This window comes from Neodiprion fabricii, chromosome 4, assembly GCF_021155785.1.
Source record: "Neodiprion fabricii isolate iyNeoFabr1 chromosome 4, iyNeoFabr1.1, whole genome shotgun sequence".
NCBI lineage: Eukaryota > Metazoa > Arthropoda > Insecta > Hymenoptera > Diprionidae > Neodiprion > Neodiprion fabricii.
In genome coordinates, this window is record NC_060242.1 from 31639620 (window position 1) to 31659292 (window position 19673).

Consider the following 19673-nt stretch of genomic DNA (forward strand, 5'->3'; position numbering starts at 1 on the left):
AACAAAAAGGGAAAATATCATGTTTGAATACACTTGAATAAACAGTTATATTTCGGATTTATGATCGCAGCCTCTTTCTGTACGTACAATATGATATACATACAAACTGAAATGCGTATATATATCTCGAAATATCAAAATATAATTTTGACGAATTAAGTTATCACGAGGCAACGTTACAATGAATTTGTTGTATCATTTTTTTCAAAACTGCAATCATACATTGATACAACTTGTCAGCGAAAAAGACTTAATGAAAAAACCTTTTTTAAGTGAAACAGTTTTGGATCTTCGTAATAACTGGGTAATTATATACGTATATCAATATGTATAATACATTATAATTAATGGACCAAATATTTAGTCATTATTTTACATATCGTAAGTTTGGCATAATAAAAACGAAACGACAAAGGTATTTTCATACTTATACCAACTAAATATGACTTAGTAAATTTTTAAAAAATATTTATAAATGATTGATTCCAAACAATATTCTATACTTATATAAGATTATTCGCAAATTATCATACAGAGTATTTCATCGATCTGTAATTCCAAATATTTTTTTTAGAAACACCAATATAGTACTAATAACGTAATATGGTAGAAATTTGAAAAAAGAGAAAATTGTTTTCTTTTGTATGCAAAATGTACTGTTTGCTTTGTAATATATCGATATCAAAATCATGAATTATTTTTATTGAAAGATGATTCAGTAGATGTGAATAATATAATTATTACTATTACACATAATAGATTAATATAGCTCTAGTAAAATAGATGCTCTCTACTCTACTATATATATACTTTTTATACTATATTATCGTTAAATTTACTCTTCAATATTTTTATTTTAAACATTGTAATATCCTTTGTCGCGATTATAATCTTACTTACTTAAATACACCATAAGTTACAACACTTTATTGATGTTGAGATTCAAAGTCTGATGAAATTTTACAAAGCGAAAAGGAAAACAAAAGTAAACGAAGGTGTTCGCAAAGAATCTGAGATAGACAAATTAATACGTATAAAACTTAAGTTAAGATTCTTTGTTGCTCAATAAATACTAGCGTGATTACAAGTGAGATTGATAACGTAATAATAGCTCAGTGCTAGGTGTCAAGATTTGTAAAGTAACATTTCCACCATGATTATTACTTAAGAGTACGAGATAATTGTGCTTTGCGTCTAATACATTTCTCGAAAACAAAATTATTTCAAAAAAAGGGGGGGGGGGGAATCATAATGTTGAACACAATCGATATAGAGGACAGAAATCGATTCCGCGATGTACTAATTCGAGTATTATTACATTACGTAAATTACGTTGTCACACCTATATGCATTATACTTTTCTTTCCATTACCATTTAGAATATGGGTATATACATACATTATATATATTTGATTTCACGCAATAGACACATAAACATTTAAATGTTTCTTTCCACTTTTCTCATTCTGACGAATCAGAAAGCAGGACATACTCCTCGGGACAAAATTTACGGTATTTCTTGGTTTTCGGAAATTCACGAAATAGAAAATAGCTTGTCTTTCAAAGCTATAAGAACTGTTTTGTTATTAAAGGAAAGATAATGGTCTTAAGTTTAAAGCGATAAAGTTCTTCAATCACATACGTCTAGACTCTAGCGTATCGCGTTATTTTTACTGTCGAACTTAATTGTACTTTTTTGGACATGTTATCATATTTCATCCCTTCATCTATTACAAAATTTCATTGCATTCTCCGATGCTAAATACTTGGTGAGACTTGTTTTTATCACACTATAAACTCACGAAAAAAGCGAATTCAAGATCTATCCATAGAGAGCTTGACTCTATTACTTTCTTAACTGAATCAAATTTAAGGTATGCATATACCGAATGAGTCGAATATTTTTGCACAGTATTTCAGAAATGATTGGTTCATATGAAATCAGATTAGAGTAATTCGCAATCTAAATAATTTATGTAGTTTAGTGTACAAGTTATTGTTAAGATCATATAGCAGTTAAGATTTTTGGTCTTTGAGTATGTTCAATATGTTATTTCTGTGTGCATTTCCTTTGGTTTCTTTTTTCATTACTTTTTTTTAAGAAGATGACGGAAGGAGTGATAAGTAAGTTTTATAGTCAGTCTCGTGTATCTTGGCACAAACTGAAATTATGAAACAGCTACTGAAAAATTTGATTGATTTCCAGGATGTTAAGAAGATTGGCGTGAGAGGAGCTACGCTTTTAGGCTTTGTATCTATCAGATGAGCCAATGGCGCAGCACAGAACCAATGCAAAGATCAAACCGAGTAGCTCCAGTATTCCAGCTCCGATTGTTACGCCCAGCACGATGCTCATGTGTCTTACAAGCGCGTCCACAAGCTTGTTCAGACATCCCTAGAAAAGGTCAAAAACTCATTTACAGACTAAAATCTCAACAATTCTGGAGATATATCATGGTTTTACATACGAATCCGAAACAGAGGGTAATGCACTATGTACTGAAGACAAATGTGAAAATTACCTCTTCATAAATCACTGAACCAATTTCATCACCGGGTTTAAGAGCGTCCTGGCAATTGGGACTTCCCTTATCTTTGCAGCAGGATAGCGGCACGCGGTAATAGCTGTTGTCAGCAGTGACGCCAATTTTGATACCGCCAGCACGATCCTTTTGCACGTACTGACTGCCAGCCCAGTTTGACGGTCCAGTTACGCCGCAGCAGCTCAAATCCGATTGAATGGCGTCTATAGTAGCCGTACGAGATGAGATCACTCCGTACTCGGACTAAAAAATGTTTCGATATTATTATTACAGTTCGTGCGATCGCAGGATATACGATAAAAACACAAGAATATCATAACGATCATGAAACAAGAATCGAAGCCTGGATAGGTATGTATTCACCTTGACGGTGTTAGCAACAGATGCCTCGACGAGCTGCTTCAGGCGTTCGCTGTTGGTGTAGAGCCAAGCTCCTGCAGCAATCTGGGCGACAATCACGACGAGTAGGCAGCTGAAAAATCCGACGAGCATGCATTGGGACTCACGGAAGGCGCCGCAGCACCCCAAGATAGCGACTATCAGCATGAGCACCCCAGCCGCCAGGAGAATGTACAATCCGGCATGGTAATTGTGCTCTTCTTGGGCCAATGACACAATGAATGTTGGATCAGTCAGCATCCATATCGCCAAGATAACCGTGGCCGACGCTACCGCCTAGAAAACAAAAAGAAATACAAATAACAACCGATGTTTATTGTACCGATGGTTGCGGTGCAAGTGTTGATATCCGATATTTATCAATCATTGAAGGTGTCGACACGGGTGGCTTGACTTGAAGGAAATTCAAGCAAAGCTTTCGATCTTCATTGGGCATCTCCGTGCATGGAAGTCGTCAAGGAAAGCGTATGAGTACCTCGATCCAATGTCAGTGCATTATAAGAGCACTAATTCCAGATATACCTAACTGACGATGAGTCCATAGGAAGTGGATTTTCCTTCAAGAATTTAAACGGAACGATTCAGTGGGGGAATTTTTTTGTAATTCGATAATCGAAGTCGGTTAAAAGAGTAGATACGAGTAGATACCTGTGATACGCTATTTGCAATATCGTGTTCCTCGAAGTTTTATAGTGTATATGGGAACGTTGTTGTGTAATAAACCCCATCGTCCGTGAAATCATGAATGTATACCGTATTTATATATAACGATCCCATTTTCTTACTATAACAATAACCGACCAACTTCCGTAATTATCACCACGTGTTTACCAGCCCCTGAACCCGATAACGGAATTGACCCTCGGGGAAGGAACTATCATCAATCACTGTAACCACACAGGCATGAAGACCGCATGTGCACTTTCCGTATCAATAATAATAAAGTATATAATCCTGTCAAAGTGGCACGTATCAACTATACTGCATGAATCTTACCCGTCTCTTAGCTAAAATTTCCCCTCATCAATCTCAACGCCCAAAGAAACGATTTTGGGGCTGTTATATAACATCTCTAAACTGTATAAACTCTCTCTATGTTTGTACATAATATAACGAAAATAGGAATTATGCTCAGACACGTTTTAATGCTTCTCTTATGCTTACATCTTTTCGCTTTTTTATGTATAATTCGCGGTTCATTCAAACGTCGAGATCTGTATGGAAGTCTACGTGATCACGTGGGGCAAAAAACACAAATCCCAAACATACGGAAGCCCGCACGTGATGCGCTCACAGAAACGCGCCCGGCTTAATCTAGCCCAGCAATGACGTAAGATGATACTCTCTCAAGGTTCTGCCTTATTCAGACTTTCAGACAGACGCCATCCTTCTACATTATAACGAATGCTGCTGCTGCTGCTGCTGCCGCCACAGCGACTTGTGCCTACTTACAGCTGTGACAGAATTTCCTCTCCAAAGTTTCAAATTTCACTCAGCGTTATACAGAGTTCATATCCGTCGTACCTACTATTATTACCATGAATGCGTGACATCTTGTTATATTTAAATTTTGTATATACACAATATACACATCTTATATAGATCTAAACATATAATACTAAGGTATTACCAAATTTGGCACCATCAAGTTTACGTGTATATATTATATTTGTTTTGCAGAAGAACATTGTAAACACGATTAATTCGAACCGTGCGGAATGGTTACACATGTATACATATACCTAACTATGTTAATCTCTCTTAAATCTCCTCGAAATTCATAATACTTGAATATTAAGATCAAAGACTTGCAAGTATCGATCGTAATTTACATTTCATTCCTTATCTTATAGGCTTAGATAACAACTTTTGAATATACTCAATCAGAATTAAAATTAACTGCCGTATCACACGTCCGTGATTATCTTTTCATTAATATAATCATTCGTTGTAAAATGCGTCTCAAAGTCCATTGGGGTTGTGACCACACAGTGTCAATAACAATTGATTCGCTGACCAATTATGCATTTACAAGTAAAATTTCCTTACACCAATCGGTAAAGTTGAATAATATACGATAATATACGATAATTTTAGACAATTAATAATTAAACACAATTTAATATGCATATAATTTCACGAATGTAGTTAAAAAAAAATTACACACGGTGCAACAAAAGTCGCCTTCATCTGTAATTTACATAAATTACTTGGAAAATTATAATGTATGGATGTCTTTTCGAAAGCAGATCAAAATCGAATTCAAACTAAAAGATTCTCTTTCTAATCCCTCTGCATGGAATTCACAATTCTTTCGATTCTCGAATCACGTCGCAAAGTGAAACCTCATACAATTAATTATGTATACGACATGTATAAGATTGAGTAAATCGGTCGACGGCCTGAAAGAATTTGCGCAAAAACTTTAGACAAAGAGAACGGTATTCTGCAGGGACGGGAATCGCGAGTTTGGTTCGGGTGTAATCGATTTTGTCCAGAACCTCGACCCTTCGGAATCGCAAACAACCCCAAGCGGATTCACTATATCCCGCGTCCATATAAATTCTACCCCAGGGAAGAAACGATGAGAGAGAAAGAAGGAGGGAGGAGAGTGCCGAGAAGTGGGCAAGAGGAGAAAAAACGGAAGAAATTCCGGAGAGTAAGGACGGAGAGAGTTCAAGGAAAGAATTGCTTCGGTGTATAAGATTCTCGGTTATAAGGGAAGTAGCTGGGTAACTCAATTCGAGCGAGTCTGTCTGCCGGATATGATACCTGCACAAGTAAGATTGAAAAGAAAACTGTTGCCATAAAAAAGCCTCGCGTATTTCCTACGCATCGAATATTTAATTTCAGCGAATTTTTCCTTCGGATAAGATACACATGTCACATTGTTATGGTTACAGAAATGGAATGAATTCGGTGAAGGTTCAACCCCTTAGACAACTAAACCGGGACCAAAGAGACAAGAACAAAAAAAGAGATAAAAGCCACGGATTGACGGGAATGGTATGGAATGAGAAATGGATCGGCAACATAACTGATTCGGTTTCGTTGGACGAGTGTAACATCGATAGTGGTTCAGGGAATCCTTTATTCGGCGTCACAGCCGTTTTCGTTCCTTCAGTTTGCCTACGAGCTATAAGTCCTCTAAATCGTTACCGTTCTCTGTTCCCAGTCGTCACGGTCGTCGCGCGTCTTTCCCTCCATAAACCCGAGCGATATATATATATATATACATATATCCCAGTCGAGGTTCGGATCCACCCCAAGATAATAAAACGCCCGCGCTTTCCTCCAGCTTTTTGTAATCTACGAGCTGGAACTCCCTCTGAGAGCCAAAAGTGCGGAAGAGAAGAAAAACGGAATGGAAAAGCTACACAACCAGAAAAACCCTCAACGTCACGGGATAAGAAATTATCTTAATGTTTTGATCCCCAAAAATCTGTACGTACAGTATATGCGCCTACGTTATACATTTCAAACGAGAAAAACATGCGACATACAAAAAAAAAAAAAACCCAAAATTGCGCGTAATAAAATCAATCGGGTTGAATTTCAGTGAAACAATTACCTCCTTTTAGACACAAAAATTTGAATCAATCATCTTGACATTCACTTTTAAATTTTTGGGATGAAAAAAAATTTCATGAGAAAATAATGAAGCCAAGTTTTCGTTCAAGTTTGGACATTACAACAGCGACGGGCAGTGATTTTAAGCCTAATTGTCATAGCTTGACGTAACGTAGCATGCTGCGAGATTCGTCGGATGCACATGAATAATTAAAGTACCAGCTAGACTGCTGCGCCCGAGATTTGTACGTAAATTAATGTACTTTGTACTGTACATCGGACGTAGATACGTTATACACATTATGCATAGAAACGATATTGTATACGATGCACAAACGTAGGTATATGCGGTATAACGTGCAGTCGTAAATTATTACAAACCGCATGTAACGTTGCTGCATCGCTGTAACGGGGAAAAGTAAGGCGGTAGTACGCGCGTTAGACAAGAATACTCATGAAAGCCTACTACGGCTGGCGACGTGGGCATTCGTATAATATCGTGCATCAGTGCGACAGTGTGCATTAAAAACTCGTGTGCATCCGCTTGAAAAGACGCGGTAATGCCCTCGGACTATACACATATTGTATTTATATATCCATACGTGTATACACTGTCATACCCTCGGATTAAATTAGATGTTTTCCCCCTTCTGCATTTCATTCAAATATGTATCATGCATACATGCATTACACGGAGCTACTCCTTCTCGGTCGAGTTACAGATTATACAGTGTATGCCTATTGTGTTATATTATCATGTACATCTTTGCAATATAATGTAAGAACGTTACGTTGGTCTCTTTCCTTTTTCACTCTGACAGAATTGTTACTCTCATTATAAGTTTTCAAGCTTATAGAGAGCAGAACGTGCGGTGAATAGTAATGATAGAAATTACGTAGATATATATAATATATATATATAAGAAAAGTTCCCAGCTTAGAAATGGGAAGGGAAACTTGCAGTCGGTACACACAGCGGGCACAGAGTTAGAGTTTCATTGGGTGTGCGTGGGTTTGGCAGCATCAATGCCTTGTACCTAGCCTCGAGTGCATACAAAAAAGGGTTTCAAAGGCGGGCAGTAGTGCTCGGAATATCCTGACGGGAACAAGAGAGACCTTTTAGAGCCGATACAAACCCAGTAGTAATAATTCCACGGACGAACAAGCCGCGGCGCAACTTTCTTTATTAGGGAATATATGCATACCTATACGCCCGTGTTGTATTATATTTTACACACACGTATAGACGAATTATTTGCGAAAGTCGGTAGACGACGTGGAAAATGATGGTCTAAAGCGATTCGCGCTAAGACTTTTACTTGCGAAAAACGGAAATTAAGTGCATGCAAGGCAAGAGTTGTGCAAAAGATGACGAATATTGAAAACGAAGATTGAAACAGCAACGGCAACTCCGAAATTACGAAAAGTTATAAAATTCTTCTTTTTACGAGTTCCGTCAATTTGACAATAAACGCGGCCAATAAGAGGCAATAGAATTGTTGTTAATTATCGTTAACCGCTTTCTTTAGTGCAAACTCTGCTGGGCTGATCAGAGGATATATACGGCTGTAATAATAGAGAATGGAATTGCTGATATGTACTTTCTATAGCTATATACAAGCGGTCGTTCACACGCTAGGGCCAAGTTTATTACCGTTTGTTTAACGCGTCTCCACGTGGTCCACGTGTCTCTGCCAAACTTGAATTTGATGCAGTATAAATCTAACCTATAAGTTGATAGATAGGGTGTTTTTCGTTCTTTTTTTTTTTCGTTTCCTGCGACTAAAAAACTTATTGCAAATGGCAGGAATCTCTTGCATAAAATCTCAAATTTAGAAGTTGTCCTACAATTTAAGTAACGCAGGATGGATGGCATTTTCTCCTAAAATTGTTAATACTATGCAACACGTTTAAAAATGAATTTTTATGTAAATCGGAGACTGCATAACTTGTGAACAGCCGATGAAACTGCAAACTTTGCTCAACAGACATTTGTATATATTTTTTACTAAATAATGTTTGAAATGTCCGAGCTACGATTTTCCTGTTCAATGTTGGATTCTTTTGTAAAAAACGTAATTCTCTGCAAAATGCTTCCGGAATCAAGTACGTAACATCAAACGCGGCTGAGTGGTAACAATTTCAGAGAAAAATTATATCTTCCTCAAAAACTCCGAGTTCCGAGAGCAACCTTTAAAAATTGTGTTCTTGCGCCATTTATGACAAGTTTGTCGCATGGGGGCGAGAAAAAAATGTGGCTTCCAGGCATAACACCTTATTAGTGTATACAACTCTCCGTCTCGAATTTGAAAACTTTTCTTAAAAACTTTTTCTCAGCATTTTATTTTCCGCCAAATTTTATGTGAATTACCGTATACTTCTTGCCATTGAAAATGCATCTCGAATGCAAAATCGTAAGAGAGAGAAAATATATAGAAAGACTATCGATCATCCTTCCGGTGAGGACGCAACGTGCTTTCTAGGATAAAAATAACAGAGCGCGTCCTCGGCGAAACTATAAATATAGTAGTGCGATAACGAGATAGAACAGGATGAGTGCATACACGTCATAAGTACGGAGATAAAACATACGTAATATGTACTATATACTTTTGTATAACAACGGTATATGCGTGAACAACGTATACACACGACGTTCAAAAAAGTCCTGCAGAGCTTTGACAGCGTGGGACTGTGTATGTGGTATGTATAGGTACATGGTTGCCACCGCGAGACAATTTTCCGGTCGTCCGTATCTTCTTATCTTATTTATCGACGCGTAAACCCCTTTTGTGGCTAGCCGGCGCTGTTGGATCCCCTTGATCGTATACATATAGATTGTTACATACATTCAATCGTGGATAAGGGTTCACATATACGTATGTAAATAAACTACAAAGAAGACCTATGGTACGTGTGATAAAATTTCTTTCAACGAAACAAAAATAAATAAATATACCTACGCAGATTTAAGCTTTTCCATTTTACCTAAGGCATGTAAAGCTTTACGAAAAAAAAACACCACGGAATTAGGGCAAGCGTAGAAAATTATTGATAATCACCGTTTTGGCAATAAAATCCATTAGAAATTCTGTGCCACCGAGCGATCGATGGAACGAAGCCAAAAGGTGAACAAGCGAGGTGGATAGACCGAGTGACAACAGATTGTTTGGCCGAACGTCAATTGAGCGATCCTTGTTCACACGTCAGTGTATCCTATATCTCTCCAATTACAAAAGTCTGGGAGAAAATTTGACGACGTGCCTACATATAGCTGAGTGTTGCTGACAATTACTGCTACACTGTACTGCAGGAGGATTAAAACTACAGACAAGATCTGTCAGCGTTTAATTTCACCGTTGAAACAATATTTGGATGCAGGGTGGAAAGAATTAATCCCTGCGTGGAATATGGATTTATTTATGCTCGGGGAAAACTTTCTTTCGTACAATGGGAATTTTTAATATTCTACAATACGCATTTCGATTCAACAGAGATGAAATAGTAGTTTCAAATTTGAATTTGAAAATAAGGTTCAAAATAAAAAGTTCTCTACATGATTCACAGCCGCGTGTATGATGTATTTTTGGATGTGTACGTGTATATCAAATTTCATTCGTAGCCGAGGATTATGGCGGCTACAGCGCCGGTTTATTAGTAGTAAAAATAAATCGCTCGTCTGTGTTACCTACTACGAACGCGGAGGCTGAAAACTGTGAACGCCTTGGAAGCAAAGAGAATTAAGCAGTTTGTATGTATTGTAAACGCGTATTCGTTAGCTCTTCAAAAGTTGCTTAAAGGTCGTTGCAGTATGCAACTTTCGCATATAAGCAGAGAAAAATAACAAACGTAAAAAAAAAACATAGAAAATGAAGAAAAAAGCATGTAACTCTGAGAACAATATCATTTCTTAAAGTTACCAGACAATTCTAAGGAAATTAATATCGTTACAATAACGGTTTAAATATTTTTCGAATTACGGAAGTATATTTGTCAGTTGTGATAAAAAATAAGAATAACCACAAGTATACTCGTAAATTTCTCTCGGTGTATACGGATTCAATTTTAATTGTCGATTATAATTACCCTGTGCTTCACCCACCACAATATGATGGGAGCTCTGTAAAGTACGATATGTTACGTAAATAAAAATAAAAGACATTTACGCACGCGACAGGCAAGCGAAACAAGTTGTAAAATCGATAGACTTGCATCGTGTCGTGAGTCACGAGCGTTGCCCCGAGTGATCGCGACTTATTTTCGGATAGTAAACATATAAATAACTATTACAATAAGCTGTAAATAGCTTTGTCCGGAGCGCCAAGAGTTTTCTGATAAACAATTTTTACTCTTTGATTTACGTTGATCGTTGTGCCAATAACGAAATTAACCTGTCATCCACTGTATGTATCCACGTAATAACCGCTAGACACGATATTATATCGTATAGCATGTAATTTACGATTGTAGCCAGCGAATTCTATCCACCTTATACCTACCTTGATTGACCAAAAACACGAACACGAATTGTTTCTCTAATCGACGATCGAGCGGTTACGTCACGATTCATGCCTAATTTTCCATGCTATTTTCTGTCGATTCCCTGAACGATCACAAATGATTTTATGTCTAATTTTTTGCGATTTCTGATACACGTACAGTAATATTCATTAATGGGTACCTAGTGGCTCACTATTTTTTGGAATCAAAACTGCAACAAGCTTTCTTTCTATGAAAATTTTACGTGTCTATGATCAACGTATATTTTGTTTCTCCTGTCGCTTGCATCGCTAGTCATTGGCATATAAAACTTGCATAGAAAGGAAACTCGTCCCAGGTTCGATTCCAAAAAAAAAAATAGTAAGCCACTGGGAACCTATTAATAAACATTACTGTACATAAGTTTGATATACAGGCTGAATTGTTAACGACCGAATGATTCAATGCGCATGCGCTAAAATAGGAGAGAGAAAGAAGTTGTTTCATCAGGGCGGCAACATTTTTGAGGTTACATACATCACGCAGTCTGTCATCTCAATTTATTAATGTTGGTCGCCCTGACAAAACAATTGCTCTTTCTCTCGAGTTTTCGCGCATCCGCATTAAATCGTTCCCGCGTTAGCAATTCGCTCTGTATGTATGGAAGATTGAAGATAACTTCCTGTAATTTGATGTGCCTTCTTATAATTTCAAATACTTTAGCAAATAATACCGCCAAAGTTGCAAGTTCGTTATTATGAAATTCAAATGCTGTACGTTTCCACACCATTAACTTCAACCGATTCCAATCACTGATTTCTATTGGTCCTGAATAATTTATATGGCCGACAACGAGAAGAGAGAAAAAATTAGGAGTCCAACAACCGCAAGAAAGGCGGGTGTCGGTAAATGAACGGAAATCAGTTTGAAACTGGCAATTTCCTTTGATCATCGGCGGTATTTCCGATCAGCATGGCTCGGTAGGCATTATCGGAAAGAAGGTGGAACCACCCGGTCCTGCGGGCGACTCCCTTTGGAAGAGAGACCCATGCTCGGTCGACCGGACGTTGACGAAATCCAATTATTAGGTGGTGGATGTAGAGCCACGTTGCAGATACATAAGCCATGTACGTACATACATGCACACGTATATATACATCCACTTTATCACACCTCGGGTTTCGTCTTCTTCCTCCTTATTGCAGCAGATTGTCGCATCAAGGAAGATAATAAAAAATTTCACCATTATGAATATACCTATATAATTTTTTTTTACCCACACCTAAGATCCCATCGTACCAAGAGAAGTTTCTAGTTTTTTATTTTTATTTTATATAACCGAAAAATGTAGTCCTGGATACAAAATGAAATCATGACGTCACTCATATTGAACCGTTAGTTTCAACGATAACCATATATTTTAATAGAATTTTCCAATAACTATGACAGTTGAATTTTTTTCTCAGTGCCTTTTTTAAAATATATACTTTATTCTTCAAATGAAATATATTGATTGATAATATATTGTGTGTCCACACATGAATGCTTAACCGTTTGGATAGATCGATGTAGCTTTTTTTCGCTGGTAATTTCTTTCATCCAAACTTTTTTATCTGGTTTCTCTTTACTTCTTATCACCGTTTTTTGTGTAATACAATAGTTTACGGTTATTCATACCTTGAAAGAACGATTGTATTTCATAAGTTTGACGACGAGGCTGAAGCTAGCAGCGAAACGTTCTAATGTTCATTCAAATGAATTCGGAAAATTAAAATTCTGTGCACCACCTTGAATCCCTGATACTTTTACAGAATTATGATGATTAAACTGAACTGCATTTTTCTATTTCCAAAAAATTTAACACGTTTGGCTGCTAACTCTGGCTGCTAGTTTCGGCTTCATCCTTTGATTTGCCTATAACAGAACGATCGTAATAAATAGGTACACTGTGTACTAGGGTGTTTCAAAAAAGACGATTTTTTTTTATGGTGTCTAAAAATTGATAGTTTACCTAAAAACAAAGCACAAAAATCATTTATGTGATATTTTTAACCTTTATATTTATGTATTTGTGCTTTTTGTGAGTTAAGTATTGAATTGGCAAAAAAAAAGTTTACAGGCTCAGGTTAACAGAATTAAAGTAATTTTACGTAATAAATAATATAAATATGGCATATGATATTTTTTTGTAGTTTTATTGGAAAATATTTGAAATTTTTGCTTAGTGTTATATTTGATCGCTGATATCTTTCAAACGGTTGATCTGAGGAACTTTGATATTCAGACGTTTTTTGTAGAGCGTAAAATTTTCTACAAATCTGTTTTTTCAGATTGTTGTTACGATGAACCGTTCCAAAGTAATAAAAATTCAAAAATAATAAATAAATTTTCCCGTGTTATTTAAATGGAAAATAAAGAAATGGATAGAGGCAAACCTTACTATTGATATTAAGAGCTCATATTGGTGCCAAAATTTTTATTTTTAGGTATACTATCAATTTTTGGATACCATAAGAAAAAAAAAAAAATTCGTCTTCTTTTGAAACACCCTACTGTGTACAGTATATCGTATGGGGGGGATACTGTTTGAAAGAAAATTTTTATTCCAAACAACCGGAAGTGGCGCACATAAGCCATTTCTACCATACTTACAACACGTGCAACGGTAGCCAAGCTCTCCCCTTACACATACATCCACATGCCTGGCCGTAAAAGTGTATATACGTAAAGGTTCTGTCCAGACCGTAAAAATGTGTTGAAAAATTTAAGGGCTGGGCCGCGCATGTGCGTTTCAGGGGGTCAGCCGTCATCCAAGCTACACGTATATGTATATCTACGGGGCGTCGGAAACATCTGTCGATTTTGCACGCTCTCCTCCACCATAACGTACAAGCAAAATTATACTGTTGTATTTTCCCTCTTCGTACGTCACGTTGTTCACATTAACTTTTTTTTTTCACCCTTCCTTAAATCTGCTTTTTCCTTTAGTCTGCATTTCTTGCATTGAATTTTTATGGAATGGAAATTGCTTCGTTTTAATGCGCGTTGCATTTGAATTCAGCAGAAATTATATTATATCATTCGATGAATGATCAATCGAATAACTAGAATATTAGCAAAGAGTACGTTGTGTTTAGATGTAAGACGGACGCGGGATGTATATTTTAACCGTATTTTATGCGTCGATATTACCGCCAGAGGAGGGGACTGGGGGAGAGTTGGCCCACGCGGCCACGTGGTGAACTTTCAGAGCGCTTATACACTCGAGGGTTGTAGCATGCCGCACACGCCAGTAGATATGGTGTATAATAAGAGAGGAAGGGAAACTCATGAGAAAACCATGCAGGAGGCCATGCCCCATACACTGTCCCCGCATATTACCAAACCCGAGGGTGTGACAGGCGGCGATTGAAATCCACGACGAAGAAAGCTTTGAAACATAACGCTTCAACAATTTCTCACAGCTTCCTAACTTTCTTCGTCTCTCTTTTATGCCTCGGTTAGCTCGTCATTTTTTATTGCAATTACACTAATTGTAAGTATACATACATTATACCTCGATATACGTCGATGCTTTCCTACTTGTCTGCATTGATATACTACAGATGAAACTTTATCATGCATGCGCGTGTACGTGATACACACGTCCAATTTCCTGACACATGATGATGCAAGATGGAGATAGGGGTTGACTGACATTGTAACAAAGTGACGGAAAGGAACTACGTGAGATGGGTTGACATCGTGAGACAACGTGGGCGAGGCGGAGCATTGTGTTGCTGTGGAAAACGTGGAAAATGATAGAACCCACCACGTTCGAAGTCTGACGGTAGGTGAATTTCCGCTATCCAGCTAACCAGAGGCACTTTGTTTTGTTCGCCGGGTCGTTACTGACTGTGAGGAAAACTAGGGAACGCGACAATTGGACGACAGGCGTTTCTAGAAATTCGCGAGCTGGGCGCGTCTTGATGAATGAATAGCGTTGATGCATATCCCCGGAACAATACGCGAGCTGTACGATGATAATAAAGAATTACACAACCAAGGCTGCTGCGACGTTCCACGCGAATTGAAAGTATGCAGGACGTCGCACCCACGCGCCAAACCGTACAAGTTGCGAGATAGTGATAGTTGCAAACATTGCATGTGCAGATAATGCGAAATGTTATCTACCGAAAGTAACGATAAACGATGTGTAATTTGGTCGACTTGATAAAACAAAGAAAAGTTAATAAACTAACGTAAACTTCAATCCAATCACATCGGAAGAACGTCTTTTCGAATTGATCAAACAATATATCTTTACAGTCGATGACCTCAACTTTAACGAAATATATACACGATGCGATAGTTATTTTTGAGCTATGATTTCTTATTGGAAAACTATGTTCATGTAAACAGTTACCTAAACTTGATCGATAACCCTGCAACATCACCGAAACTAGAAAGTAACGGAATTTCTCGTCGTTTTTTCCTACTTGAAATTTTTTACATCATCTTCATCGAACGGATACGAGAAACCTGGTCGTCAAGTATAACACCGACTTCCGACCTAAGTCCACGTATATGACGACAGTTAGATAAGGTGGTCCAAATAGCGAAGATCCTTCCTCCTCCCTCTCGTTCAGCGAGCTCTTAATTCTACAAATAGATTCGCGTCAACTAAAGAGAATCGAAGTTGCGTCACTGTTCAAACTGGCGCGACTACTTGACCGAGTAGCAACAGCTTGTGGCCGTCCCATATGAAACCCACGAAAAGCCGTTTCCACCTAGACACGACGACAGTAACTCTATTTTTGTTGAATCAACTCCGTCCATCGTAGCTGCTCGTCATTGTCCATGAACCGTTGCAGCATCCCGTTTAATCACAAACCTATGCTGCACCCCATGGTTTGCGTCTCCTTTGCCCATAGTTTTGCATTAAAGTGTGCGATGTATGTATACATATAATGTCGTACTATATTCAACTATGTGCAATGTGCAAGGACCGATTAAATCTGTCCTCGAAACGTTACGTTCCTCATATTCGCGCTTTTACCTCATCGTGGCAGAATTACCACAAACTTATCGCTAGTCGAAGTTCAGGAGTTTCGTGGTATTTTTTTTTTCAAACCTTTCAACGCGGGTCTCCGAACTTATCACGATTCTGAACTGGAATAACTTTCCGTGGTTTTAGAACCGGAAACTTAAGCTCTACGGCAATTTACTTGCTGTACACATCAAATAGCTCCGTGCACTTGTAGGCAGAGACAAGTCAACTTTCGAGCACGTTTAATGAAAGTAATTCTACCGAGGAGGAGTATTAAATCATTATGGACAGGCCCCAACCCCATTGCCGCTTCTAGGCCCACACGCCGCATGCCTCAAGGCGGAACTTTTAACCGGCGAGTTCCTTGATCTCGAGAGGAGGTAGTCTATATCGCGATTGGCAAAAAGAGATGCGGAGCAGTAGGTACAACGCAACGCGCGCTTCGCAGCAACTTCTAACGTTAGAGTGATTGAAGGCCATAATTTCACTATATTTTTTTTCATTCGTTCCCCCTAGTTTTATACTGTTTATATTGTTATATCTTCTCCAGAAGTGAAAGTAAGAAGTCCGGCAGCCCTCGATTCTCACTAGTCGAGTCGTAAATTTCCGGACTTTTTATACGCAAGGTATAATAATATCCTCGTATAAGCCACGGCTGCCGGGTCATTGATCCCCGAACGGACAATACAATTGTAAACGGACTTTGAGAACTTCAATGTCGTATGTAACTGTGTTACAATTACAAGTAACCTATCGGAAACATTCAAGACTGCATCTTGCAGACCTTGCAACAAATTGATATCCGAGTCAGCTACAAATTCATAATCAGTTACCCCGTTCCTAAATTTGTAAATCAAGTTTATACACTGCACTTATAAATCGTTATAAATAAACTTATTTTGAACATTACAATGACATGAACCGGAATTTTTCCACATCATAAACCTGTTTGAATGTTGAAATTTATGTGGAGAGTAGGGAAAGAGGAGGGACAAGCGAATGATGACACAGACCTGCGAAATATAACTTTTAATTTCCCCCTTAAGTAATAATGCTTTTTTTTTTAGATATTTGGATACGTTGAATTATAATATAATGAATAATATACCGCTAGTTTTTTTACAGCATATCAAGATTTATTTTTATGCAGGATACGCATATTTGCAGATTTTTGAACAATTTTTATGATAAAACTAAAATATAATGAATATAAAACTGAATGTTTAGGTATAAAATAAACAGCGTTAGTCTTAAGCAAGTCTTAAGAGGCTAGATAAATCAAAAAGACATATCTTGGAAGTTAACTCTAATAGTACTAAGAAGACGCAGAAGAAAAAAAAATTTCTCCGAAAATTTACGTGATAGAATATTTTATACATTTTTTTCATTGATTCGTACTCAGTTTCGTGGGGGGGAAAACCATCGCAGATCTGTGTAATCGATGCATCGCGCGCGCTGCTGCGTCTCCCTTCCGGTTCTATTCTTTTATCTCATTATGCATTTCTAGCGTCCAGCAGCCGTTGAGTGCTTACCCATAACTGCACTCCACCTGCATTACTTACATACGTATGTACGAGTGATTTGTGAATTATTTAAAAACATGACTCTCCAGCGCTTACGGCTATAGATATAATGCTTACGGCTGGTCGTGTGATGTTGGCGTAAAACAACCCGTGACGGTGAAGCAATGAATAATTTTATAACGTCGTAATCCGTTGCACGATCAGAAGTGAACGAAGTAAAATTGAAAAAAGGAAAGTAAGAAATTTTACAAAAAGTCGTTCAATTATAGATCACTGACCGTTAACGCTCCATCATATGTGATGAAAAGCGTAGAGTGTTGGTATACATAACACGTATATACATATTATAATACATAATAAAAATTTAATATTTAACGTCTCGAAATCCATCGTGTACATAAAGAAATACGAACGTATATTTGTATATATGTATGTATGTATGTATATGTATAATTTTAGCATCCGATACACTATCTCGGATTTAAAATAATCCTCGAAGAAGCGATCTTACCCTTCGTGTAGCAGCAACATACTTTCGTCGCTGCGAATTTGAACACATTTTTTTCAAAGCATAACGCAGTGCATCGGATTGCGATTACCTCATTATCGCCGCCGTGGTGATTCATTGTCAGTAAATCCAAGGGTGAAATCAGTCGCAAGGGTTTTAAAAAAACGTATATAAGGGGTGCTGGTAAGTGCCGCGAATGGAGGAACAGCGAGCAAAAGGGGAGGGATCGGGGTTGCGCCCAGATGCAATCGATACAGCTGCGCTATAGCGTCAGAGGACAACTACGTCACGCTACCATTTGTTGCATCTCACGTTACAAACATAGCTGTTCGATCGAGTGTACGTAGGTTACGTACTTATCGTTAGAGACATTCAAAACAAAAGAAAGTCGACAATTTCTAAGAGCGGGAATTTCGATTGGAGGTCGAGATACAGGGATGAAAAAAACTGACAATCGTTAGATTTAATGTCAGTTTTTTCTCCTTACACACATTCCACACTACAGTTAATTTGTTGGTTTACTTATGTGTACTCAACGCAGATAAAATTAAACAACCTCTGTGACTTTATATGGGCTAAATTTCACAAGGATATTTACGAATTTTCAAGGTATGTTCAGATTTGGCATCATCACACGGACAGATTCAAATGAAAGAAGAAAAATATCGTTAGAAAAAGAACAGATGTGGGGACAGTTTGTTGTAAACGCAAATCTCGAGTTCTGTAGCGATGACAGGGAGAGTGAGAACGATGTAGGTGATAAGGAAATGTAAAAATAAAAAAACGTCTCTCACCCAAAATATAAGGTTCACAAATACGAGGAGGTACTTGATGACTCCGTAACAACCGGACAACCCCATCGTTCGTCGTTAGGTGAAACTGGGAAAAAGTCACTTCTTTCGACGCTCGATCGCACAGCACAAGACACTCGCGCTACTAGCAATGACAACTTCACGATCTAAGCGAAACTAATCAATGGTTATTTTCGAATCGGGGTAATCGGCGTGCCTCTCGCTCCCCGTAAATCTACGCGTAAAATCGACTAGTCCGTGCGGGATGTTCCCAGCAACTGGCTCTCGCGCCCTAGCGGCATAAGCGGAATAAGCAGACGCGCTTTCATCAACTTGCGGAGGGTGGAGCCGCGCTGTCAACTGTCTCCGACCCCCCAATCACCGTCCGGCGTCGCTCTGTGTCAGCCAATCAAATTCTTTGTTGTTGACAGTCAGTTGCGGCATCGTTCAAATTAAATCACTAGATTTTAATCAAAGATTTTAGCCGCGTGACCCGTGGATCTAGATCGAATCCAGATAATACGGCTATCTAGGATTACCGCACCTTCTGCTCAGCTCTAAATTAGCGATAACACCGAGTCATGACTCGTTTTACCATCCAAACTGACTGCGATGCTAGAACGATTAGCGAAAATTGTTGCTCATTCTCTCTCACTGGTTTTGAGTCGACAGCTTTTACTTGATTTAACATACTTTCGACCGCTGTTCTGTCTCCTGTGGATGCATGTACACTGATATTGACGTCACAGGGATGTGTCACGAGAAGTTGAATTTCATGCATAGTAGTCATACGATAGACCCGACATGACAATCACTGCGAGCCGCATCTAA

General features: G+C 38.0%; 1 protein-coding gene across 1 annotated transcript; it reads right to left on the bottom strand.

Annotated features, from left to right (window-relative positions):
* Positions 1-28: 28 nt before the first annotated feature.
* Positions 29-19633, bottom strand: LOC124180254 (CD9 antigen-like). Its single transcript, XM_046565543.1, has 4 exons — positions 18846-19633; positions 2907-3218; positions 2523-2786; positions 29-2395 (listed from the first exon to the last, which is right to left on the bottom strand). Exons 1-4 carry the CDS (start codon positions 18909-18911, stop codon positions 2243-2245), a joined length of 795 nt encoding a protein of 264 aa, XP_046421499.1. The 5' UTR covers positions 18912-19633; the 3' UTR covers positions 29-2242.
* Positions 19634-19673: the final 40 nt, after the last annotated feature.